Here is a 19,349-nt window from a genome sequence, read left to right as displayed (position 1 = left end):
ACCACCTTGACAGAGCAGGATCACCTGGAGTAAGTCCCACAGGAACACGTCCAGGTGGGTTTGGAATGCCTCCAGAGACAGAGATACCACGACCTCTCTGGGCAAGAAACCTGTTCCAGCGCTCTGCCATCCTCGAAAGGAAGATTTTTTTTGCCCCCTCATGTTTAGGTGGAACCTCCTGTGTTCCAGTTTGTGTCCACTGCACATTGTCCAGCACCATTTGCTCGCTCCTGCACCGTGAGCTTCGCCCAGCGTAGGTCTCTGTCGGCGCTGCCCACAGTGCTCGGAGGTGACCGGGCAGCTGCTACCCACCCGGGATCGCCCTTTTGCGGCGGACTGGGGGTCTCCACGCCGCCCCTCGCTGCCGCCGTGCGGCCTTACCCCGCCCCAGCCCCGCCCCTCCGGGCCCGGGGGGCGGAGCCACGGCATTGGCCCCTCCCCGCGAGGCGTAGGAGGCGGGGCGGCGCGCGCGCCCACCCGGGATACCGCGGCTGTGCCCCGCCCGCCGCTGCTGCCGCCGCCATGGACAGCGACGAGGAGACGCTGGAGGAGACCGTGGAAGGTACCTGCCCCTGGAAGGGGTAGTGGGGCAGGCATCGGCACCGGCGGGCGATGGGCGAGGCGGCCCCACGGGCGCCCGGGAGGAATAGGGGGGCGCGCAGACCGGCGGCGTTGGCTGGAGAGGGGCGCCCGGTGCCGGAGGCAGCGCATGACATCAGCGGGCTTATGCAACGGCCGGGCCGCCGCTGCGCACGTGGCGGTGTGTGACCGGTGGCGGGGGTAGAGGGGATGCCGGGGCAGGGGCCAGCACCGGGCGGTAGGGCCGGTGCGGGGCCGCCGCGGCGGAGCCGGGCGGGTCGGGCTTAGGGCAGTCGGTAGCAGCCTCTTGCCGGTGGCGTAGCTCGGCTGCCTCCTGCAGCGGAGCGCTCCGGCTCTGCAGTGCCAGCCCAAACGTGAGGCTCCGGCCCCTGAGCCTGCTGGTGACGCTATCAGTATGAAAAAAATAATAATTAAAAGAAAAAAAATGGTTTTGAAATTATTTTTGCCGTGGCTGCTGTGCCCCGATACAGGCGGTGGCACTCTGCCCGTTGCAGCCGGTGCCCTTAGCGGTTTCCACGGCGGGCCGGTGCCTCTCTCCGTGCTTGGGTTAGCCGCCGCCCCGCCCGTGGCACTGTACCGGAGCTGGGCTGCCCCGTCTGGTCTGAGCCGCTTACCGGCACGGGAGCTGCCGTCCGGACTGCGGGCCGCGTAGTCCGGGAAGCTGTGTCATTTAGAATCACAGCCAGAGTCAATTGGGTTGGAAAATACCTTTGAGATCATCGAGCCCGACCGTAATGCAAGGTATAAGGATTTTTAGAAGTTTCCACATGAAACCTCCTGAAGTTGTTCCTTGAAACTACTTCTTGTGACTTATTCAAGGGATAACGTCTGTATATCCTTAAGATACAAACAGAATGCTTCAAAAAAAAGGTCACAAACCTTTCAAACAATATGCTTAGACGTAATTACTGAGCAGTCCTGCCAGCGAGCAGGGTAGCAAGGCTTGTGAAGGAGGAATCCTTCTTCCTGGAGCTTAGCAAGCCCCCTCAGCAGTGGTTGAGATATCAGGTGTACCCATTCTTGGTTAATACTCTGGAGGTGAGGGGCAGCCACTCTCGGAGCCTGTTAGTGCCAATGGAAAAGGGAAAAGAAAACAACTGGAGGAGAGAGCTGTGGTTGCTTTCACGGGCAGCAAAGCTCCCGTGTGGGAGCAGGCAGACCCATCTCATAAGCAATATACACCCCTCTTCTGCTAGCCTCTTGCGAGTGGAGAACTAACCCTTGGAAAGTTTAAACCAGAGGGCGCAGCCTCTGGAAGGCATTCCCGATGGCAACCGCGGCACGAAGCGATGCGAGTTAACAGCAGCGTGTTAGAAACATAGAGTTGTTAGGGTTGGAAGGGACCTCAAAGATCACCTAGTTCCAACCCCCCTGCCAATGGCAGGGATACCTCACACTAGAATGCTGTCATCCCGTGGGGCATTTAGGAGCCTCCTGCAGCTCTTCAGCAAAGCTGTCCGGGGAAGCACCTGCTGCCCAAGAGCTCCTCGCAGGGTGGGAGCAGAGCTCCCGGGGTTTCAGCTGTTGGGATTAAGCACAAGAAGCAGGGAGCTGCCTGTGACGATGCCGGTAATTCGCATCGCTCGGCGGTGGGCTGTTGGCATCTTGTGCCAGGAGGATTAGGCCTGGCAGCACGTTTCTCTGAAGAAGGCATTGAGCACGGCGGCTTAGTCAGAGGTGAGCTAAACAGCTGCTGCTAGGGTCTGGTTTTATTGTCTAGGTATGTGGTAACAGAGCCCGAGAGGAGCTTTGTTGTGTAAAACAGGGTTGTAAAGAGAGTGAGATTCATCAAAGGCAGGGTGCTATGGATGGGGTGTGCCCCGTGCCATAATAGCTGTCTTTTCCCCTGCCTTTCCTCACTGCTCCTCAAATCTATGGCTTCCAATTGTGTCTTGGGCAGAGAGTTGTAGCTTTGATCCCTGTGTCGCAGGTAAAGCGGTCTGCTGTGTCGGGGGTTTGCTTTGTGTTTCTGTGGGCTAAGGAAAGGAGTTTTTAAAGCTTACATTATTCAGTAGTGTGTATGAAAATACGTGGGGTTTGGGGTGACACAGCAGCAGGGTGCTGTTTGAGCCTGAGTAGGATGGCTGGGTGGTGTTGCACTGACCCAAAGGGAGTTGGAAAGCTGATAGAAATTAGCAGGTTTGGTGGTTTGGTTTTTTTTTTTTTTTTTTTTTTTTGTTTTTTTTTTTTGTAAGGGGGAGGGGTTGGTTTATTGTTGTTATTCCCAAAACATCCATCTGGCATCTTTGCAGGCAGAGTCTTTCATTGGGGATGCACACTGTATGTCTTCTGTCAAGTAACAGTAATGATGATGATGATGACAGCAAAGGGCTTTTATTTTTGGTCTGTATCCATCAGTGCTTTCAGGAAGTGGCCCCATCATCATGCTGTGGCATGACTTAACTCCTACTGGTGTCAGTCCTTTCCTTGAGAAGTTCATGATCTTAGCTTAAGAAGAGAATTTGGAGACCCTTGAAGTAAGAAAAGTCAGGCTTTACAATAATTAGAAAATATATTTAGACCTTTGGGGTTTATTTTCACAACTGGGGAAGAGAGGTGAGAAAGGGAAGTGGAGCACTCTGCTTTGCTCCTGCTGAAGTCATGAGGATTTATTTTCTATTGACTTCATCCAGAGCAGGATTAGAGCCTAAAGGCTTCAGCCATATAGGAAAAGTTTCATCTATGTAATTAAACTTGAAATTGATTTGTTTTCCCCTATTGACTAAGAGAGACTGAGTGTCTCTCATTTTGTTGGGGTGAGAAATATTTTTTTTTTCAGTAGGAGAAAATGTTAGAAAAATTGGATTCTTTGTATTATGGCTGAGATTAAGACCCCTTTTTTTTTCTGTTGTTGTTCCAGCTGACCTTTCAAATCTCTGGGATAGCCTGTATCCTACTGTGCAAAGGTCCTGCCATGTGTGCTGTGTGTGAGCACAGCAGCTTTTGTGTTGGGCTTTGCATTCCAGCAAAATCTTGACCAAACTGAATAGTCACAAAGTTGCAAGTTTGGGTGTTGTTGTTTTTAGCAGTACAATGTACTGAAGCCATCTGTCTCTCTGTGTGTGTATATATATATATAAATTGAAGTGTTTTGTAAAAGTTTGCCTCCTGTGGTGAGGGGAAAACTGATACTGCATTTGTTTAGGGTTTGCCAACTTGCACCTTTGTACTCTTCCCATATTGACAAAACTGAAGCCTTTAATTAAAACCAACTATGGTAACATTTATGGTTTTGTTCTAGAAGAGGTGTTCACATGAGAAATTTCACTGATCCTTTAGTTAAATTGACATAACTGCTAGAACTTTGCCCTTTTACAAAAAGAGGTATCCCAGCTGAATGGGGTGGGGGGAAAAGCCTTGCTTTTTCTGAACCAACATTAAAGGGAAGAGTTTTCTGCCCACTTATTGACTTGCAATGCTTGCAGAGGGTGCTAGGCAGGTGCCAGAGCAGGTGCAAGGGAAACTTTGGGCAGCACACATGGGAAGGGTCAAGAAGGGAATCTTGGCTCTTGGAAGAGTTTCAGGTATCTCACCATTATTTTATCCTGTACATCATCTGCATTTCCTTACTCAAAGTAGCAAGTGCAGGATATGGGTAGTAGACCTGCACAGCCTTTACTTGCTTACTTTGAGGAACATTTACTTAGCTCCTTTTTTTTTCCTTCCTCTATCTTTGTCTTTTTATCTCTCTTCTTTTTTTTTTTTTTAAATGACATTTTACTTTGAGGTAGACAAATGTTTGGAGATATATCCTCACAAACAATCCTGTGCTGTATAGTATTCTTCTGGCAATCACTCTGGTGTAAAAGGCTAGGGCAGTTCATGCAGCTCATGGGAGAGGACTTAAGCAGATGCTGCCCCACAGGCTTACCATGCCCTGTTTGTGATGTCCCTGAGGGGCCCTGAAGCATTCCAAGGAAGCAGTAGGTTATGATGCTGTGAGAAAAACACATGGGCATGTGTGTGCTCTCTGGGTACCCTTGTTCCCACAGAACCCTAAGGACCTGTTGCAATCAGAGCATGAACAGATGAACTCCTGAAACCACATGGGTGGCTGGCTTTTCCCACTGCTCTCTGCCCAACCTGGTATCTCTCTCTGGGCACAGGACTTGGGGTTTGGTGATGTTTGTGCCTCTTGTTGCCTGGACTGTAATTGTGCCTCCTTACACCGGAGGTTGTTTCTTCTTTTCCATATGTATAAGCTTTCCAGTTTGGGGTAAATTTGGTGAGGGGAAAAGCTTGACCCAGAGTCTGTAGAGGTGGATGCATGAGCTGTCTCTCATCTCTTAAGGCTTTGTGTGCCTCACCTAGAGTCTCAGGGGATCAGAGGTCAGTTTATATTTAGAAACCTGGAATGATGTAAATATATGACAGCTCTTATTTAGTCCTCAGTTTCCATGCAAAATTTATACCTGCTAAAATGTCACAATGGGAGCTCACTACACCCAGGCTGGGCTGAAAGCAGCCCTGCTGAGCTTGAGCATCTTCATTGTGCAGTCAGAGCAGCATTCTGCTAGCAGGGTGCTGAGGACTCCCAAGTTCCCACAGGTAAGCTGCCCAGTAACAGCTGTTAAAAACACTCTTCTACCTTTTGGCTTTGAAGAGGGAGGTGGAGATGCAGTAGGAGCTTTAACTTAATCAGAGTTGGCCAGTTGTATTCTGTAAAACACAGAGCCATGCAGATGAGGTTCCAAGGGTGTCATCCCTCTGCTTCCCCAGGATGCAGCAGTTGTAAGGGAGAAAGCTGATATGGCTTGGAAGGGGACGGGATGGGGAGCTGGCATCTGCACATGTCAGAAAGGCATCGGAGAGCAGCAGTTCAAGTCTGAAAGAAGAGTGTGGAGTGGCATATGGCAAGGGCATAGTGTTACAGGCATGACATGCTTTTATTTCTTGAAATGCCTGTGTAGATAGCTAATGAGGTGACACGTCCACATTATTGTGAAACTTGTATTGCTTGAGAGAAAAACCCAAACCTTTGCTTTCTAAATCTGTTCTCTTCTCACCAGGAAATACATATTTTAGATTTTTTTTTTTTATGTATGACTGTATGAACCTTGTTTCTTTTGGAAAGATACCTTTTTGCTTGTTCTCCTTTCTCTTGACCCTTTCTGTTTTTTCTTTCAAGCAAAGTGTGTTACGCAAGTACAGACTTCAGCAGCGCCGAAACACTGTTCCAGACAGAAATGTTTTGATGTGGATTACTCTTTTGTTCTAGGGAGCCACTGCATTCCCAGCAGCTACATAATCAGAACAGGTTTGCAATTGTGTGCAGTGTTTAATGTGTTATATTTTTTTCCTCTTTGTGTTTTATTTCAGGGCACCTAGATGATGATGGGTTGCCACATGGGTTCTGTACCGTCACCTATTCATCCACAGACAGATTTGAGGGGAACTTTGTGCATGGAGAAAAGAATGGCCGTGGCAAGTTCTTCTTTTTTGATGGAAGGTAGACGCTGACTCTTGCATTTTTCAGCTGTATTCTGCCTCTTGCTTCCAGTGATACAAAACTAACCCACACTGATCGTATGCTGCTGAGTTTCTTGATAAACTTTCTCATTAAAAACCTGTGTCTGGAAGGTTTTTCTCTCCTGCTGCTGTAGGCTCGGGGGCTTTGTACGTGACGTGATGCCTGAAGGTGTTTCCTGGTGGGAGAATGCAGTGGTGTGAGCTCTTCTAGCACTGTAAAGTTACAAACTGATGAGAGCAGGAGAACAGAGGGGTGGTCAGAGCTATTGGAAGTTGTGCTGACAATTACTTGGAGCTACTGAGTTCAAGTCTATGAGTGCAGGTGAAATTCTTGGTTTGTCTTCTAGAACTATACAGAGACCACAGCTGGACTGGGAGCTCCCCCTGTCAGACCTCATATGCAGACATAGTACCTTGACAGAGGCACCTGTGCTTGGTCTTGGAAATCGTCCAGTGGTGAAAGGACTGAGTTAGCTATAATTTTGTTCCCAACTCTGCCTAATCCTCTGCAAGTTGCCTGTGGCCTGATGTTTGGTTTTTTTTTTTCCCCCCAGAAAATGCCCTATGGTTTCCCCTCTTTTCACTGGGAGCCGTGGCAGTGAAACCAGACTAGTCCGTGCCTGTGCACGGGATTTTTTTTTTTCCTGGGGTCTTCGTTACGAACACCTTGTTGTGCATCTTCCCCCAACTGCAGCATTTCCCTCTGCAGTTGCTCAGAGCTTCCTCCCAAGGAGCAGCAGATGTATAAAATGCCACGATTCTTCACGGGCTTGCAGCTGTCGGCGGCGCTATGAATAGCAGCCCTTAAAGCCGCAGTCGTGCCGGCTCCGCTCTCCTCCTGCTCAGCAAACTTCTGAGCAGGAGCAGAGGTATTGTGCTGTCTCAGTTGAGTCAGTTGTGCTTTTGCAGTTCCTGCATACTGGGGATTGTGTGGTTGGTTGATTGGTTTATTTATTTATTGGGGAGAAAGAGACATTTATTCAGTTGTGCAGAAACTGCTCTGGGCCTCTGAGCTTGGATGAAGAAAAATCTCCACTGTTGGTGGTGGTGGGGCTTGTTAAATCCTGTGTGAGTGACTGAAAGTCAGTCCTGCCCAGCAGCTGACCTCTCTAAAATAGCCTTTTTTTTCTTGGTTTTGTTTTGTTTTAAAGCTGGCAGCCAACATCTCTATGGACAAATGTACATAATGCTTCTGTGCTTGTGGATGATCTCAGCAGAGCAGTTGCTGATTGTACAGTCAGAGAAACTGACCCAGTATTTTGTTTGTGGGGCTGCTCCTCCAAGTAATCCAGGGGACAGGCAGTGCTCAGGCTGCTGCTGAACCTTTTCTGTACCACTTCAGTGTTGCCAGCTCCTCTCTCTCTTTTTTAATTTTTTTTTTTAATTTTATTATTTATTTCATTTTGTAACCTTTAAAAAAAACGGAGCTATTTGCTCTAGTTTGACTTCAGGAACTAGCAGAATGGAAAAGACACAAAAATAGTCTGTAATTTGGTTTGGGAAAATGGGATATTTTTATCAACTGCCCTAAGGTTGCTTTAATTTAGCCAAAGCAGCCTTAACCAAGCAGTGACCCTGGTTGCTAAAGTTGTTGCAGTTTACCTAGTTCTGCCCAGCTAGCAAGCAAGCTGCTCTCTGAAGTGGATGGTGCAGGTGTCATGAGATGTGTTGCAGGAGGAATGACCTAGCATGAACCAGGATGTGGGGCGTGCTGTTCCATTAGCTGTGCCATGGGCAAGGCTGAATGTTTATGGAGAAGAGAAACAAATCCCCAGAATGTCTGAAAGCTCTTCTCCCCTTTCAGTATTGTGTGCCTCAGTGCAGTAGGTGAGCTGGTCTTGGCATTCCCGGCTTGGCTTCCCTGGTGGGCTGCTGGTAAAGGCTGAGAGCTGAATGGCTGTAGGTCTGCTGTTTGGGAACAGATGAGTCATGTCAGACACTGGACTGACAGCAGTGTAAGCATTTTCATTTTCTGAGTGTTGGGAAACAGGATTGTCTGCCTGACTGCCTTGTTTGCCTCAGTGAAAACTTTCCCCTTTACTGGAAGAGCTGCCCCCCTTCCTGCTGATTATTTAAGGGAGTGGAAAGCTGGAACAAAATACCAGTTGTTTTTGACTCCTCCTTCAAAAATGCAACAAAACCCAACATATTCTTCCAGAGAGAGAAGTTTCACCTCTGGCATAGTCCCTGTTTTGGATCCTGGACTCGAGCTTTCCTTGGTGGCAGTGCACTTCACAAAACACTTTGTGCAATAACTCCGAGCACGAGAGTTGGGCTTGGCACTGAGCTGCAGCTGCTCTTCTCCTTAGCTAGAGGCTCTTGTTTCTCTCCCAGAGAACAGTAGAGAATGGCAGTAGTTTTGAGAACAAGTTTTCCATGTTCCCATATAGGGAGGAATTAGGGTGGGGGATCAGAGCCTCTCCATGGAACTGAATACCTAAAAGGATATTGCAGCAGCAAGTATTCCACTCCCACCCAGCTCTTAGTTGGTTTATTTCATAGGTAGTGGATATCCTAGGGCCCCTCTAGGCCTGTGGCTAATGGGAAAAGAGTACACCTGATAAATCTTGACTTGAGTAAAGCTTTGCATTATCACAAATATGATAATCTGGGAAGCAAACTGGAGGAGTACAAACTTGTATTAGTGTGATTTTGTTTATGCAGGACACAGTCTCTTTATTCTTCTTTGTGCTGGTCAGGTCTTAGTTGCAGGTACACCATACTTCGAGAGCTTAAAAAGAGAAAAAAGGAGGAGTGGGGTGGAAATAACTCCAAAACCCCCTGAAAAGTATAGAAGTTTGAGAACCTGAACTTTTGTGCAAAGTTGAAAGACTTGGAGGTGTAGTGATAGGACTAGGGGGAATGGAGCAAAACTAGAAGTGGGTAGATTCAGATTGGATGTTAGGAAGAAATTCTTCCCCATGAGGGTGGTGAGACCCTGGAACAGGTTGCCCAGGGAAGTAGTGGAAGCTTCATCCCTGGAGGTTAAGGCCAGGCTGGATGTGGCTCTGAGCAACCTGATGTAGTGTGAGGTGTCCCTGCTCATGGCAGAGAGGTTGGAACTGAATGATCCCTTCCTGCCCTGTCAATTCTATGATTCTGTGATATGAGAGTAAAAACAAATGGATCTTTTGGACATTGTTTGAAGCTTAATACAAAGAAACAAAATGAAAAGATTGAGTTGCAATAAAAGGAAAGATTTAGGATTTTTTTTTTTCCCCTCAGTGCTGAATTAATGTCATAATTTAGCAACTTGTTAGCTAATAGCATTAAAGGTAACAAGAAGGGTTTTTTTTTTGGTCTGTTTCATTACATAAACTGGGGGTGGTTGCTTCTTTTAAAGAGTAATCCTACATGTGTACTCTGTGTGGTGCCAACTACAAGGAAATTCAAATCTGGTGGTCTGTGAACTGGAGGAGAAAATGCTGTAATTTATAGCCTTAAGTGCGTGCACAGATTTCTGGCTGTTCCCTCATCTGCTCTGCACCTTCCCTGTGCTGTGGTGCCAAAACTGACTGTGCAGCTCTGTAGCAACCTGGATCAAGAAATTAATTTGGCTGAAGAGTAGTAACACAGCCTTCCTGTCCTGCATCTGGTTTGTAGAGGCTTTTGCTGTAGTGTATTTTCCCATGGAAAACTCAGCCAGCTTGCCAAAGTTATGTGAAAACAGAGAAGGGGAGCTTTTAACTAGGAAGTTAATGCAGAGAAAACAATTCCTTTCCAGAGTTCTGGAAAAACTGGTTTTGTCAAATGTTTGTAGAATGGACTGAAGCTTGAGGACAGGAGATTTAGACTGGAGATTAGGAAGAAATTCTTTACACTGAGAGTGGTGAGATGCTGGAACAGCTTGCCCAGGGAAGTTGTGGATGCCCCCTCCCTGGAGATGTTCTGGGTCAGGTTGAATGGGGCCTTGAGCAACTTGGGCTAGTGGAAGGTGTCCCTGCCAATGGCAGGAGGGTTGGAACTAGATGATCTCTGAGGTCCCTTCCAACCCAAACCATTCTATGGATCTACATAGAGTCTTGTGCTCTCAGATGCTGTTGGGGCTTATACCTTATGTGTCTGCATCAGAAACAGAATTCTGCAGTGGCACTATCTGTGCTGCAGCTAGCTGGGGGAAAAGCTAAATGTGCTGTGGGAAAAGCTAAATGTGCTGGTTCTAACCTGGGAGAATTAACTCAGTAGATCTTTTTGGGTTTTTTTGCAGTTGTACTCTCATTTGTTGTAGTTTCAGCAGCCTGCTTTTTAAGAAAGGAAGCAAAGCAGGTTGCAGGGTACTGCTGTGCTCCTTCTAGAGGGTTTGTAAGACAAAACTGAAGTGAAACATTTAGTTGTTCAAACCCAGGTGCAGCACTGGTTCTGTTTGACAGGCTGTGTTCCATTTTAATGTAAATACCTAAAAAAATAGCAGTGCTTGCAGCAGATACAGATTGTTGCTGAGAGCGTCCCTAAGGAGCTAACACTGGACCAGTGGCAGGTTGTAGTTTGTGCCCTCTTGTGATCCTACTGTATGGTAATTTCACCTCACCAGAGAGATGTCAGTAAAGATCCAAATGTAGGAGGTGGAATATCCTGATGTCAGAGTAGCCTGTTTGAGTACTAATTTCCTCTTTTTTCCATGAAAAGGGCTCATAGAATCATAGAATTGTTAGGGTGGGAAGGGACCTCAAGGATCATCCAGTTCCAACCCCCTGCCATGGGCAGGGACACCTCACACTACATCAGGTTGCTCAGAGCCACATCCAGCTTGTCCTTAAAAACCTCCAGAGATGAGGCTTCCACCACCTCCCTGGGTAACCAAGGTGTCTCACCACCCTCATCAATGTAGGTGAATGATGCTGTGCCCACGCAGCACACCCAGGTGAAGGGACAGCTTAGGTTGTTCTCTGCCTTGGAAGGTCCGTAGAAAAAGGTTTCTGATTTTCATCTTGGCTTTCCAGAGAAGTCAGGTTTACCTTCCCACTCCCCTTCCCTTTGTCCCACTCAAATTTGGGTGAAACTGGCAAACACATCAGAGTTTCAGCCACGGGGCATAGTGATGGCTGGCAGGGAACAGAGGAGCGACGCTGGAAGCGGTGTCCCAGCAAGGGAGCCCTGGCAGCTGCCCCCAAGCCTTTCATCAAACTTCTCAGTCCAGTGGCACATAGCTGTGCCCTGCGTCAGCCTGGGCTCCTGGGGAGAGGCCACTGAGCAAATGAGGGACAGCTCTGATTGTCACAGTGGTGGTGTCTGTGTGTGGGAGGGCTGTATGGTACCCAGCCGTAGCAAGGCAGGCAGTAACAGTCACCTTCTACTCAGACCTGAGTTTCTTGAAGGTTTTCCCTCAGCCTCTCTGTACCTGTGGTGTGTAGAATGAAGAGCAGAGGAGCAGGGTTGCGTCTTCACCTCTTAGAAGGGCGAGAAGTCTTCCACTGTTGTTTCCTTTCTCTTTCCCAGCACCCTGGAAGGGTACTATGTGGATGATGCACTGCAAGGCCAGGGAATCTACACTTATGAGGATGGAGTGGTCCTTCATGGCACCTATGTGGATGGAGAGCTGAATGGACCAGCCCAGGAGTATGACAGTGACGGGCGGCTGATATTCAAAGGGCAGTATAAGGACAACATTCGACATGGAGTTTGTTGGATCTATTACCCGGTAAGCCTGACCACCTGCCCTCTTCACTGCAGAATGGCACCTTTGTGCCTCCGTCTTCTCTCCCCAGCTGAAACAAACACCCACCATGACCCAGCTATCCCGAAAGCAACACCCAAAGATCTGGGTGGAAGATCCGTGCGTGCTGATTTCGGATAACTCAACGTGCAGCTAAAGCTTTTTAGTGTTGAACGTCTGCCCTGGAGACAGGAGTCAGGAAGGCTGTAAGATGCCTCCACTATTTGAATCTTCTAGAGAGCCCAACCCCCTGGAAGTGCATTTCAAGTGCATCTCCTTGTGAATGCTGAGGTGGTGATTTTGTTGTAGTGCAGGTGAGGAGCATGGGAGCTGTGCAAGCTCTTGCTGCCTGCTGCTCCTCTCTAACCAGGAGGGGGAAGTTCTAGTCCATTCCTTCAGAGTTTGTTGTGAACTGCTGTGAGAGCTGTGCCTCTGACTGAAGTGTGGACAGCTGCTTTACTCATTAAGCAAGCCAGAATTTTCTCTTTCTGATTCTTGGGAGCCACTCAACTATTCCTCCAGAAAACTGGATGCATTTTTGCTGTGCTGTTATAGCCCTGCTAGTTAGGACAGTAATGCTTGTACTGGGTTTTAGTGGGGGGTTAATGTAATATTGGTTTTTCATTTTAATTCCCATCCAGCCTTATACACAGCACTCCAGAGCTGAACCTTTCAGTCTTTCCCTTGAGCTGAGGAGGGGGAAACATCTTGCATGTAATTAAGCTGCCGGTCCAAGCCCAATCTATTTCTATGCCACACACTTCAGTTGCAGATTCATTTCAAATGCTCACCGTTGGCAGTTCATTTTATTTACTGTTTTTCACTGTTGCCATTAAGCATGTGTTGGAATCACAAACACTTGGTGTATGCTGCCAAATACAGAGCAGCAGTTTTGCAACACTGGTGTGTAAAATACTCATAACTGACCCTTTGGGTTGTACGTCTCCTGTTTAATCTTCCAGCTGATAAAGTCTTGCTGGGCCTTCTGGAAATGTGGATATGTAGAGCTTGTTAATCATTGTCACCATGCCAGACTAAAGGATGCAAGGTGTTTCAAAAAAAACCAACCCCAGCCTTTGCCATGGAAGCAGTTGTTTATGTATGGTGCTGTGTGAGATGTTCTGTGCAGTGATTTTTTTTTTTACCCAAACTTAAGGTTCACCGTTTCTTACTACACTGTTTGAAGCTCTTTCATCCTTGAACAAAATGGTGCCAGTCTATGAAACAGAGTCTGTGTGCAGTGATCTTGATCTAAAATCAGTCTGCTTCCACATCACACCTGCTGGTTTTGCTCCTGGGCATTATTTGAAGACATTTCCTTGTCCTTTTTGAACTAAACACTTGAAAGTTGTTGGACCTGTGCTGCTCTCTGCACCTCATTCTGCAGTTCTGGAAACAGACCTAACCTGAGTTGCAGGCAAATCACAGATGGCACAGCCCAGGGCTAAAATGTGTGAACTTTAGAAATGAAAGGTGTTGCTGACAGTGGCTTTCAGCAAACAGTTGTTCTCACTGAGTACCACCTGATGTCATGGGGTGATGTTGGGACAGAGAAGCAAGTTGTTTTCTTAGGCATCAGTTATTTTGATGTACCATGAATTATCAGTGAACAAGGCCATGTATTAACTTTGTTTCTTGCCTCCACCATAGCCTTGCACTAAGAAAATCAGACAATGCATGCTTGTGGCTTGGAGCCTTGATTTGAAAACTGTTTTGCCAGTTGGAGCTCAGCTTCTGTGTCACACAGAAGGAAGGCCCTTGGGTTTTGCCTATTTCAGACAATGTTGAAAACCCCATTCTTTTCTTGCAGCAGTTTTATCCTGACTGGAATGACTTCACCCAGCTTCTCACTCCTTTTCATGATCTCACAGCTGAACTTACTGTACTTTAGATTTACTGCTGTAAAAAGTTGGGGAAAAATCTTTTTTTCATTTACTGAAGATAGTAAAATGTAACTATATAAAAATATAACTTTTCTTGTTTGCCTGTGCTTTCAGGATGGAGGCAGCCTTGTGGGAGAAGTGAATGAAGAAGGGGAGATGACTGGGGAGAAGATAGCCTATGTGTACCCTGATGGCAAAACTGCATATTCTGGAAGGTTCATAGATGGAGAAATGATAGAAGCCAAACTGGCAACTCTGACATCTCTAGAGGATGGGAAACCTCAGTTTGAAGTTGTACCAGGCAGTAAGTTCAGCTTGACAGGGAAACTTGCATTCTTACTACCAGCTCTTGGCTGCAAACATTTCTATGATGTTCCCTGTTAGAGAGTAAAGGCTGGCTGCAATGTGATGGTGAGTCTGTTAGAGAGAAGCCAGAAAGGCTTGTGGGGTGCTCCCTTTGCTCTGGGAAGAGATGGGCAGTGACCCATGTGGTGGTGCTGCTGGGCTGCATTTCATAACCCTTCTTGCATGGGTGAGGACCTGCTCAGCACACACACACAGAGCATGGCCATCTGTGCCAGCATGAAAACCTGTCCAATTGTGCCAGTGTTGGCACAGGGACAGGCTTTGTTTCATTAGTAAACATAGCTAGAAGTGGAGAGGGAGGCCATGGGTTGGTTGTAGCTCTGGCAGCTGGGTTTGTGGAAGTGAATGTCAGCACTGTGAACCTTGTGGCATCTCTGTTAGGGAGCTGAAAGGACACGGGGACTGGAATTAGTGCGGTGGATTCAGTTGTTGTGTAACAGTGTGGTTCACCAGCACCCTTCAGTCTGCCTGTTCCTGCTGCTAGAGGAGAGCTATGAAATGGTTAAGGTCACAGTGGTGCCTGTGACTCACATAGGCAGTGCTGCTTCTTCAAGGCAGTTATGTCTGGCTCCTACCATTCTGTTGTGGTTTTGTTGCTCTAAGGTGTATGTGACGTGTTGGAGCAGAGTGGGTTAAGCTGAAAAAAGGTGATGAGGGACTTTTTAGGGTGTCAGGTAATGATAGGACTAGGGGGAATGGAACAAAACTAGAAATGGGTAGGTTCAGGTTGGATGTTAGGAAGAAATTCTTCCCCATGAGGGTGGTGAGACACTGGCAGAGGTTGCCCAGGGAGGTGGTGGAAGCCTCATCCCTGGAGGTTTTCACAGCCAGGCTGGATGTGGGTCTGGGCAACCTGATGTAGTGTGAGGTGTCCCTGCTCATGGCAGGGGGGTTGGAACTGGAATGATCCTTGAGGTCCCTTCCAACCCTGACAGTTCTATGATTCTAAGCTGCAGGCAGGGTCATGATAAACAGGGACTATGTTAACATGTTTGCTGCTTTCCCAGCAAAGATTGGCTCACTTGATGTGAAATAAGAACACAAAAGTCAGTGAGCAGGCAGAAAGAAGCAGATGCATCTGACATCTATTTTTTTTTAAATAGCTCAGTTGTGATAACAAAAAAAATAAAACATGTCTTCTGAGAGAGTACAGTTGTGCTTTGTGAACAGGAGTTAGTTACACTCTGGAGGAAGCTGCCTTCAGCCAGAATAGATCTCAGACGCCAGGGGCCAATGGCCTTCTATCAAACTTTGCACTGCTGTATCTTAACCTGTCTCCCAGATAGTCCTCTGGCAGCTGATTGCAAAAGGATGTAAGTATCTAATTAGAGCTGCACCACTGAGTTCCTTGTTAATGGCAGGAAATAAATGACTCTAGCAAGTGTACTTTGTGGTTACTAAACATCCTGAAGCCTCTTCAGGATTTGGACTAGAAAACATTTCAGATTTGAAATAGCCCCAAGATTATTTTTTTTTTTAACACTTAATATGTTATTGAATATATTTTAGCTTTTTCTTTGCTTAATTTTAATCAGAAGCTCTGGGATGGTCAGTTTTGAAAGTCCTTGAAAAGCTGGTAGCTTGAAGCACATAGATATCCTCTTTTAGTCATAATGGTAATAATAGTGTACACTTGTACATTAAGAGGAAAAAAAACCATCCAGAAACAGTAGCTCACTGAAGCCCTTATACAGGTGCAGTTCTGAATATCCTTTTCTGGAAGCAGGCATTAAAATTTAATTTTTGAATGTCTTGATTAAGTTAAAGGTTGTTTTGCTTTCAGTGCTGCTAATTAGCTTATTTCCTTTCTTGTTTTGTTTTGTTTTAGGCCCAGTATACAGTTTTGACAAATCTACTTCATCTTGCATTTCTACAAATGCACTGCTTCCTGATCCTTATGAGTCAGAGAGGTAGGTTTGGTTTTCTCCTCTCTTTTGATACTGTCCATGTTTCTTTGCTGTTAAATATTCAGGGCCCAATTTTGCAACCCTTTCCTCATGTTAAAATTTTAAAGGAGATAGGGGGTGTGTGTATTGTAAGGGTGTGTGGAATGGAACTAATTGTTGCACATCCATGAGCCTTTGGCTCAATTGAAGTTATTCCTGATTTGCCTGATAGGATTACACCCTGACAGATAGAACAGAGATGCTTTCTAAAAGATGAAACTGGGATAATTTCTTAGCATTTCAAAGACACATTCAGTCAAGTCCTGGCCTCCACTAGCAGCCCATGTCTGCAACTTTCTGAGCAGGAAAACCCAACACTGTTCTCTATTTTCTAGCTTCAGTTTGCAGTGTGCTGTGTTTGTTTGGTGTGTCTCAGTGGATGGCATGCCTTGGACAAAGCTTTCTCCCCTCCCTACAGATGAGGCAAAAAAGGCAAGGGTAAATTGTCAAGCTAGAGGAAAGTGAAATACTGCCTGGGGCAACCCTGTGCTGTCAAAACATGCTCCTCAGCAATTGCCTTATCATAGTCCTCTCTTCTGTGGCTATTCCACAGCTACACATTTCACCTAGACTTCTAAGAGGCCATGCTCTGTAGATGTCTTGTTTGAAGTCCTCTTCTGATACTCTGAAGTATGTAAACAAGCAATTAGTAAAATGCTGGCATTCATTTGTATCAAGTGCTTGAAGATCTAGGGCTTCACCTTGAAAACTTGCTCACTGGAGGAGTAATCTGTGCATGTACACACCAGCAGCCTCAGCTTAAGATCTCTGAGTTCTGGTATGTTGTTGAGGGTGTTCCTGAGCTTAAAGCATCATTGAGGAGCAATAGCAGGCTGGCACTTGAAAACAATAAAAATTCAAGCTAACAGATAAAGTCAGCCCTCACTGTACACCAAATCCCTATGTGACAAAGCAGAGAGGACATATGGGAGAGAGGAAGGAGAAGGAGTTGTTTTTGGAGGGTTTGAATTACTGCTGCTATTATTACTGCATTGAAGTATCAGTCCTTATGCCAGTAGTGTTGTGATAGTACTTCCTGAAAATGAAAGCTGTGGCTACTCACTAATTCCATGCCCCTTTCCCCTTGCAGGGTGTATGTTGATGTCTCTCTCATTTCCAGTGCTGGAGAAGGATTATTTTCCAAAATAGCAGCAGAAGCCAGCACAGTTATGTCCTTTTACAACGGAGTACGAATTACACACCAGGAGGTAAAGGAGAGAGGAAAGTCACTCTGAATTCTCATTGCTCCTGCTGAAACCTTCTTAGAGTAGAATTTTACATTCACCCTGTTCTAAGATGCTAGTTTAAACAAAGTGCATGTTCACCTGTGCATGTTAAAAAAAAAAAAAAGGGTGGTGGTTGTGTTACTTAATTTTTTTAATAACTTGCAGGAAAAACTTTAATTGCATAGATTTGAATGTTTGCATTCAGCTTGCTGGCAAAATTGATTCCTACACATACACACACACACTGAATTTTTTTGCCTTGCAAACTAGGTAGATGGCAGAGACTGGGCCCTCAATGGAAATACCATATCCCTGGATGATGAGACAGTCATAGACGTGCCGGAGCCCTACAACCACGCTGCCAAGTACTGTGCCTCGCTGGGGCATAAGGCAAACCATTCTTTCACTCCTAACTGCATCTATGACCCGTAAGTAGAGTGGAAGCTGCAGCCCAGCAGTCTGGGCTCACAGGGTGGGGCTGGGAGTAAAGGGTCCAGGCACTGGAGGAGCTTCTGCTGATGCAGGTGTAGCAGACGGAGACATTGAGTCTCCTGGGACTTACACCGCGGAGTACCTTGAAGTTTGCAACTGTGTTAGTGTTATCATGAACTTTAGGAGCTGCCTCTTGATTCTAAAATGCATAAGCACAGCTCTCTGAATTCTAGCTTGGCTAGGACTTCACTGTATTTGCTCAGCTACAGGTGCTTGGCCAACATCACCAAAAGTGCTGTCATTTCTGAAGCTCAAAACATCAGCATCTTGCTGCTCTGCACCAGCTGCAGAGCACTAGCAAACTTTTGATGCATTCATAGACTCCAAGGTATAAATATTTTCATACCAGTGTATAAACAATCAGGCCTGTGCAGATATATATGTAAAAAGTAGTTTTCCTTCATGAAATAAGATAGTTCCTTTTCCTGTGGGACCCTGGAAGAAGATGTGCAGAAATGTGTTAGGATTGTTTGGTAGGTGACTTGCACTGAGGGAAGGAAGAAAAGCAGTTTTCCATGTTCCTCAGTCTCTCATAATCTGTACTTTTCTGTTTACCACTGCAAACCCAAGGCATGTAGCAGTGATTAATTTTGCTTTATTTATTTATTACAAATAAAAAAAATGTTGTAGGGCTGTTGAAAACCTTCAAATAACAGAGATACACAAAGCTGCTTCATTACATTGATATTTTTGCCTTTATTTATAGACTCATAGAATATTAAGGGTTGGAAGGGATCTCCAGAGATTGAGTCCAACCCCCTGGACACTTAGGACAGGTCACACAGGACGGCATCCAGGCAGGTTTTGAAAGTCTCCAGAGGAGGAAATTCCACAACCTTTCTGGGCAGCCTGTTCCAGTGCTCTGTCACCCTCACCATAAAGTGTCTCCTCGTGTTGAGGTAGAACCTCCTGTGTTCCAGCTTGTACCTGTTGTTCCTTGTCCTCTCACTGGACACCACCAAAAAGAGACTGGCACCTTCCTCTTGACACCCACCCTCAGATATTTATAGACATCAATAAAATCCCCTCTCAGCCTTCTCCTCTCAAGACTAAGCAGCCTTTGTAAGGTGGACTCAAAGCAATCTACTCACCTGATCCCACTCTGAGCTGCGCCTGGCTTCTGAGACTGTGGACGGGGTGAACACCGGGTCTGTGAGTTGACAGCTGAGCCTAGTAAATGTGTTTTACTCTTTGCCTAGGTTTGTCCACCCTCGCTTTGGGCCTATCAAGTGTATTCGCACCATCAGGGCTGTGGAGAAGGATGAAGAATTAACAGTGGCTTACGGATACGACCACAACCCCGTGGGGCAGAACGGGCCGGAAGCGCCGGAGTGGTACCAGCTGGAACTGAAAGCTTTCCAGGCCGCCCAGCAAAAGTGAACAGGGGAGCTCCTTCTTGGTTCAGCAAACTGAAAACAGAAACTTGGATCTATGCACTACCTTTATACTGCAAACTGGCCAACCAGGGATTGTTCATTCATAACTTTGCATTCTGTGTTAAGAGATAAGTTTCTTGCATACTAACTAGGTTTGACTGTGTTACTCATAGCAGATTTAAAAAAACAAAACTAGCTAGCGTTGCACCAGTCTTAGCTGGAGAAATTATTTACTATTCTATACGAGGTGTGGTATTCTTTGGTAGCTTCTGCTTCTGCACCATAGGCAAGGATGCCAAAAGACTTAGGCGAGACAACTGAAGTGGGTATAGCGTTCA

General features: G+C 46.4%; 1 protein-coding gene across 1 annotated transcript; it reads left to right on the top strand.

Annotated features, from left to right (window-relative positions):
* Window positions 1–522: 522 nt before the first annotated feature.
* SETD7 (SET domain containing 7, histone lysine methyltransferase) lies at window positions 523–19,015 on the top strand. The gene is made up of 8 exons (XM_054392366.1): window positions 523–562; window positions 5,920–6,049; window positions 11,506–11,707; window positions 13,720–13,909; window positions 15,800–15,881; window positions 17,008–17,125; window positions 17,414–17,571; window positions 18,835–19,015. Exons 1-8 carry the CDS (start codon window positions 523–525, stop codon window positions 19,013–19,015), a joined length of 1,101 nt encoding a protein of 366 aa, XP_054248341.1.
* The last annotated feature ends 334 nt before the right edge of the window (window positions 19,016–19,349 follow it).

This window comes from Indicator indicator, chromosome 25, assembly GCF_027791375.1.
Source record: "Indicator indicator isolate 239-I01 chromosome 25, UM_Iind_1.1, whole genome shotgun sequence".
Taxonomy (NCBI): domain Eukaryota; kingdom Metazoa; phylum Chordata; class Aves; order Piciformes; family Indicatoridae; genus Indicator; species Indicator indicator.
Note: the sequence above shows the minus strand (reverse complement) of the source record. Positions and strands in the feature narration are given on the sequence as shown.

Excerpts from the sequence above, each read along its gene's own strand:
- SETD7 (XM_054392366.1), top strand. The coding sequence starts at position 523 with ATGGACAGCGACGAGGAGACGCTGGAGGAGACCGTGGAAG. Across the intron at positions 13,910-15,799 it reads GTTTGAAGTTGTACCAGGCA|GCCCAGTATACAGTTTTGAC; the intron begins GTAAGTTCAGCT and ends GTTTTGTTTTAG. Across the intron at positions 17,572-18,834 it reads CCTAACTGCATCTATGACCC|GTTTGTCCACCCTCGCTTTG; the intron begins GTAAGTAGAGTG and ends CTCTTTGCCTAG.